The sequence below is a fragment of the Zootoca vivipara genome, chromosome 2 (genome assembly GCF_963506605.1).
Source record: "Zootoca vivipara chromosome 2, rZooViv1.1, whole genome shotgun sequence".
In the NCBI taxonomy this organism is placed as follows: Eukaryota; Metazoa; Chordata; class Lepidosauria; order Squamata; family Lacertidae; genus Zootoca; species Zootoca vivipara.
The window spans coordinates 106,170,500-106,177,399 of NC_083277.1; the positions used below are offsets into that span (position 1 = coordinate 106,170,500).

The following is a 6,900-nucleotide window of genomic DNA, read 5'->3' on the forward strand; positions in this document are numbered from 1 at the left end:
TCTGCACAGGAATATTATGGAGGACTTTGTCAAAAGCCTTGCTGAAATTAAGGTACACTAAGTCCACAACACTCCCCTAATCCAATAAACTGGTAACTATAAAAAGGAAAGAAATGAGATTAATCTGGCATGACTTGTTTTTGAGAAACCCTTGATGGGCTTCAGTAATCACAGTGCTCACAGACTGACTGTTTAATTATCTGTTCTAGGACCTTTCCAGGCATTGATGTCAAGCTCACCAGTCAGTAGTTACCTGGGTATTCTTTTCCCTTTCTAAGATGGGGACAGTATTTGTCCACCTCCAATCCACAGGGACTTCACCTGTTCTCCAAGAATTCTCAAAGATTATAGACTGAGGTTCTGAGATTACATCCAAAAACTCCTACAGTAAGATCAGTGTTCTTTCCCTCTCCTACAATTTTTAAACAACCCGCCCTCCATGCTCAAAATCTTAGATATTGTCACAAGTTTACACATCATTTATTTTGAGCAGGTTGTACCCCTCAATTTCTACATTCCAGCCATGAGTCTCATCCCACCAAGTTTCAGCAATGCTCATTAGGTCATATTTGTCATACTATAAGAGCTCAAGTTCTCCTTGCTTGCTTCCTGTACTTTGTGCATTAGTGTAGAGACAACTAAAAGCACCAGTCATTCCTCTACACATTGCTGCCCCATCCTCCGCCACCTGCCGCCACCACACATCTTTTCCTTCTTTGGGGAGTGGCAGAAATCATTTTGTGCACTGTACCTTCCACTACTACCTCAATGTATTCCAAGGTCTGCAGTTGCTGTTCTTGCTTCTCAGGCTGAGAATCAGTATCTGAGGTAAGGGCATGAAATTGATTTTGTAGCTCCAGAGACACAGCATTGCTCCTGACAGTCCTGGTTTTCTGCCTAAAGTTGCTGTAGCTTCTCTTCCAGCAAGGCAACTAGATTGTACTCACTGCAGCTCCAATTCTGCATTCTCAGGCAGGAAGACAAACATGGCACTGGTGTTGCAGGTCATCGAAGCAGCTCCCTCACTGTCAGTGTCTCTTGGTCCTACATGCACTGAGACAGCACTCCAGGTTTCCCCCTCAAACTTCTCCCATAAACACCCCCATCTACAAGTCCCTCCAATGCTCCAACCACATTCCTTCCTCCCTAGGAACTCTCTTGACATTGTGGAATTTATATATCATTCCTCGTGAGTTCATTTGTTCGTGTCCCCTAAAGCACCTTTGTCTTGGTTGGATCCAGCTTAACTCTCTAATTAAAAAAAAAATTATTTGTACCCCGCCCATCTGGCTGAGTCTCCCCAGCCACTCTGGGCAGCTCCCAATCGAGTGTTAAAACACTGTGGAATTTAAGTAACATTCCCTGCAGGTCATTTGTTAGTGGCAAAGGGAAATGTGATACATTTTGTTAATAGGAGGGCGTATGTGTCTACAACTCTGCTAAGTAACCCTTTTCTCGCTAGAATCTATATGAGATCTCCTGCTTTGTACTGCCCTTTGCAAACATAAGAGCCCCGATGGATCAGACGAAAGGCCTATTGTCCAGGTTTCCTACAACGTCCAACCAGATGCCTGTGGGAAGTCCTGCAGTTTGCTCTAAAGCACCTTTTCAGACCTCCCCTGGCCTTATACTTTTCATTTTGCATATCTGAGAATGTGGACAAGATTCTTGAAACTGAAAGACCCAGCATGATTTTTGTTCATCATGGCTTGTAAATTCAGCCAGAACAGGGTTTGGGTTGCAGAGGTCACTTGACAGCACTTAAGTAATTGTGAAGACACTCTTGAAGATATCCTTGCACTTCTCTCCAATATGAATGAGTTTTGCCCGGTTTCTAATCTGCAATTTTGATTAAGATACCTGACCATGTTGTGGTGAACCAGCTCCAACCTTTGATTTTTGGAGTCCTAAACAGTGAGGTGAGGAAACAGTGACTCCTGCATGAATCTGTCAAAGAAGTCTGTTGTGGGTCTCCTCTAGATTCCATAATGGGAGGCCCTCTTCTGTGTTCCCCTGCCAGCTGAAGAATGGTGAGTGAGCACAAGAGTGGGCCTTCTCACCTGTGCCATCTATATTGTGAAATAGTTCTTTTACAGAGGTATGGTTTGGCCCCCATAATACATCCTGTCCTTTGGTGGGTGGTAAAGACAATTTTATTTCAGCAAGCATTCTCCTAATTTGGTCTCTCTGTTTAAACTGATGGCTTTTACAGTTTAATTCTTTGTACTTCATTATTTGTAGCTGTGAGCTGCCTTGAGAGTACACTTCAGGAAAAAAGACAAGACTAAAAATATATTCAACAACATTGTTGTTTTTGCTTCTCGCAGAATACAGTTGACATGACCATCATTCACCTACAATTCAGATCACCTTATTTTGCAATTCTCATGGTTGTGCTTGCACATTAGTATTCTTATGAATATTATACATAGTTACTAGCCCTTAACACATTTTAATAGCCATTTATGTCACACTGTCATTTATACCACACTGCTGGAAACAATCAACGGATCTCATTTACAATAGCTTCACTGCCTGGCCTCTTGGATGCAGTTCTTTCTTACCAAATGCTAACTAGTCAACTAACTATAAGCAAACATGCTTTAAAGATTAAAGCTAAGAATCTAGGCCTCTTCAGAGTGAAATGTGGCATTTACCAATGATGTCTACCAATTAGCAGCAGTAGAGAGAAACATACACAATGGCAGCTTTTGCATATCACAGTAAGCTATGACTTACTATGCACAAGAGAATAGCAGCTATTTTGCTCCTTCCCTCTTGGGATGGGAGAAAACAAACCCATGACCCCCAGTTTAGTGTTACAGCCCAATTAGGAACCAGTTTATTTTGCTCAAGCTGTAACTGGTATGCTAAGAAGAAACATTGGCTTATCAGTATGGTTTTCTTTAAAGAGCAAAGCAAAGCAAATCATAATCACTTGTTTGGACTGCTAAGCCAGGGGTCGCAATTTGCTTTCTCCCAAAGTGACTGAGGAGTGAAGCAAGCACAATTCATTTGAACATGGCAATCCATGGTTTATGGTTTACCATGATGCCCAAACACAGCCAATTTCATCTTTCTTCATCGCACTGCATAAATTTATGCTAAGTATAGATGTTGCAGTAAAAAATATTCCTTGGCTATCTGCAGTAGCAGAAAAAGCAGGTTCCCATACTGTCACTAAATATAAGACATTTCTGGAAAGAAAACAGATTTAGTTTGTGGGATTCCATGAGTCCTTAAGTAGCCATGCTCTTTCAATACCGCAACTATATTGAAACAAAGACATACCAAAAAAAATACACCTATATGTAGCTGATGCTCCCTATCATCCAGTAGCAGCACTGACCATTACAAGTTATTTGACAAAATGTCCCAGACTCAGAACATGATCAAGGCGTCATCCCTCTGTTTGCACTAACACCCTACAGCACACAAACCTAAGTCCTAAATCTCCAAGAATAGATTATCCTAGATGTCCACTGACCTATACTCCACTATAGTCTTGTGACTAATTAGACCTATTTTTACATTATTTGAATCAGTTGGTTCTTGCTTTATTTTAAATGGCTTTGGAGAACAATTCATGTTAATGGGCAACAGCAATGCTATATGTCTAAGAATTAACTCCCATTGTAGTTCCCTTTTCCGTGGCAAGCATACCCCATTCTTTCAGTGTACATTTTATCACTTTGTTTTTTCCATCCTCTGACGTATCTTATTGACTCAAACAATGTTTTGCACCACTAATTCCATTCAAGTGGAGTTACAAATTTAATCTTTATAGGTTATCTGAGATAAAAACATTACGTTGCAAGCACTCAAAGCTAAAGGCAGTTTTAATTATTTTGAAGTGTATTAGTATTTCAAGGCTCCTGATTGCTAAACCCACTGCAGAAGCTCAAAAATGAACAGTTAGTTTGGATTACCATTTTTCTTTACTTCCCCACAGGCATTGTCTATGTACTGAGAGGCTAAGTTTAAAGAAAATATAAAGTATTAACCACATTGACCTGAAGCGTAGCATTGTGACTTAAGATGGAAGTACCACAAGCAGTAACAGCTAAATAGCAAGCACAATACAATGTTAATTACCAAACACTCCCAAATATGAAGTATATACATTTTTTTCTGCAATGTGATCTCATCTTTGACAGCAAACAGTTGATATTTTTCATTGCTATGCATCAGCAAAGTGAATCTCTGAACAACTACCACTTACAAGCTCACATTGCAAACCAATCCAAGTGGAAATTTAAGACAAATACAAGGCTTCATTATATATATGCATGTTATGTAGTCATTAAGTTCATTTCCAAGTGAAGTTTAAAAAAAGAATTTAGGTCCCAATTTTGGAGAAAGTTATCATTCATACTATACATAGGCAGTACCCTACTATTACTGTATCATCATCTCAGTTGCTAAAGAGGGGAGGACGTTAAGATATTAAATAACAAGCATTTTTAATATGTGAAGTTACCTTCTGATATTTGTTCGAGAGTTTCTGTGGGACATATACGTGAGAGTTCTGTGCAAGAATATTGGCTGCAACAGAAAATGAAAAAAGTCAATTCAACATTGCCATGAGAGGATCAAAAAATTAAAATAAGGGATTAACAGTTACTCACAGCTATGAGATTGCGGGTGCGTAGAAATCTATATATTTGTGTTGGTTCTGTGAGGGAAAATAGGAGCATTCTTTTAAAAAGCAGATAATTTGACACTTTATTATCTTTTCTCTGCAACACATTAAATTTTTGAATATACAACATTATCCATTCATACCAAACATGTTTAGTACACAAATACCTGGACTGCAATGAAGCCAGTGGGCACTTTCAAGCAGCAACCTACTGGTAATCAGTATCAGCTACAACCAAGTGGCCACTACTGTGACTACTACCCACCTACTACTGGGAAATATGGCAGTATATATTTGAAAATAAACACCCTCAACACACAGCAGTAGATCCAATAACATAGATTAAAAATACTTTTGTGGAATGGAGTATTTCCAGAAGCTAATTTTGTGTCCCTGACACTTGAATAACCAACACCAGCACTATGCCCTTGGATATAATACTGTACATTCTATCTTCCTAGCAAAGTCTTGACTACTTGGCTTCTATGAAACACAAAGTTCACAAAGGAGGAAGAATATTCAGATGCTTAACCAGAGTTATGCCTGTCAGCATACAATCCTTCAATATTTCTACAACATCTCTGAAAATATATAACCTAAGTGGGGGGAAAAATCTCACATACTTAGAAAACTGACTTCTGGGAAACACACACATTTCTTCCTAATCCAATCTAACTCTACAAAGTTAACATATTTATCATTCACAATTCCATTTTACAGGAATAAGAAGACGAGCTTTGTGTTCTAAGAGCAACTGCTGTCCCCCCCTTAAATGTTTTTGTTAAGCTGCTGTCTTGTTAGATCAAAGTTGTAGGGACTGAACCTTTACAGTTTAAAAACTAGTTGTTGCAATGTCTAAAAAGGGGTGGCAGTTAAAACCTTTTCCTATAAATAAGGCAATTTTGCAAAGCTACCAAATAATTGGCCACAGTCTTCAGACTAATTCCTGATCACAAGTTTCCTTCTCGAGTTCTCCACTCCTCCTTCACCAGTGTTATCCATACATTCAGTCTTTACCACACAACTCAAAATGACAAGTCTGCAATTTTTGCCCCAAGTAGAATAAGCAACTATTTTAAGGGCCAAAACACGAGGCCAATTCCCTAACATGCCTAAACTTTTCTTACAGTTCATAAAACCTCAGCTTCGAAAATGATCTTTTGTGGGGCAAGGAGTCCTTCAATCGCTTAGGAAGACCAGCTTCCCAATGAGCTCTCAAGGGGGGGGGAGTGAAGACGCTCGAAACAACATAGTATCAACTTACAACGCCCCCCGCGGCTCTCCCGAGCCCCAAAAGGTAATCCTACCAAGAGGCGCAATCTGACTACTCCTTAAAATCCTTCGAGGTGGAACGTGTGTGGCACGGCCTCATTAATGTAACAATTAGGCAGGGCGCGGGTTTCCCCCCATGGGCAGCCCTAGGGGCTGACAACCCTGGCAAAGGAGCAACAGCATTGCTTGCAGAGCACGCCCCCCCCCACTCCATCGAAAGAAGCGGGAGAGGGTGGAACCACCTCCCACCGAAGGAGCCGCGCGCGCCAGAGGGGAAACGAAGGCAGCCCCGCCGCCCCACAATGAGCGGCCGATGCTGCTCCCTCTCCTCCGCCCATCACGCCTCGACTCGGGAGGGCGCGCGGTGCGGGGGAAGGGAGGTGAATGGTTGTTATTTTCGGACCCCCTCCCTCCTTCCCCCCCCTCCCGCGAAGCTCACTCTCGAAGGCCTGCAGAAAGAGCTCGTGGTCGGCCTGGATCTGCTCCATCTTCGGCTTCTTCACCGGTGGGAGGGCCGCGGCCGAGGCGGCCGCTGCCGACGACGCCGAGGAACCGCCTCCGCTGCCGCCCCCCGAGTAGCCGCTGCCGAGGCCTCCCACGGCGCCGCCGGACTTGCCGCCCGGCGCAGCGGCCGAGGTCGAGCCGCCGCCGCCGAACCCGCCCGCGCCTCCGCCCGTGGCGGTGGCCGCGACGGCGCCTCCCCCTCCGCTAGGAGCAGCCGAGCTGGGCCCCGCGCCGCCGCCTCCTCCGCCGCCGTGCTTCTGGGGAGCCATGGTGGTGGTGGGAGGGGGGGGAGAGGGCCCTTTCCGACGGGGCCGGGTCGCGTGGCGGGAGACGCGGGGAGCGGCGGCCCGCGAGGGCCAGGAGGCGCGGCGCAGCGAGGAGGAAGTGGGTAGCGCTTCAGCTCCGCGAATTCGCCCCGCCGCTCGGTTCTCCTCAAGCGCCCTCTCTGCTCCAGCCAAACCCGACGGCGGCGCCGCCAGCCG

At 43.9% G+C, this 6,900-nt stretch overlaps 1 protein-coding gene across 2 annotated transcripts in view; it reads right to left on the minus strand.

Annotated features, from left to right (window-relative positions):
• Window positions 1–6,900, minus strand: part of SUZ12 (SUZ12 polycomb repressive complex 2 subunit) — a 29,058-nt gene extending 22,158 nt beyond the window's left edge. For both annotated transcript variants that reach the window (XM_035103849.2, XM_035103848.2), the window contains exons 1-3: window positions 6,354–6,900; window positions 4,629–4,675; window positions 4,481–4,545 (exon numbers count right to left, since the gene is read on the minus strand). In XM_035103849.2, coding sequence (XP_034959740.2) covers window positions 4,481–4,545; window positions 4,629–4,675; window positions 6,354–6,687 — 446 coding nt within the window. In that variant the 5' untranslated portion in view covers window positions 6,688–6,900. The remainder of the gene's footprint in view (window positions 1–4,480; window positions 4,546–4,628; window positions 4,676–6,353) is intronic.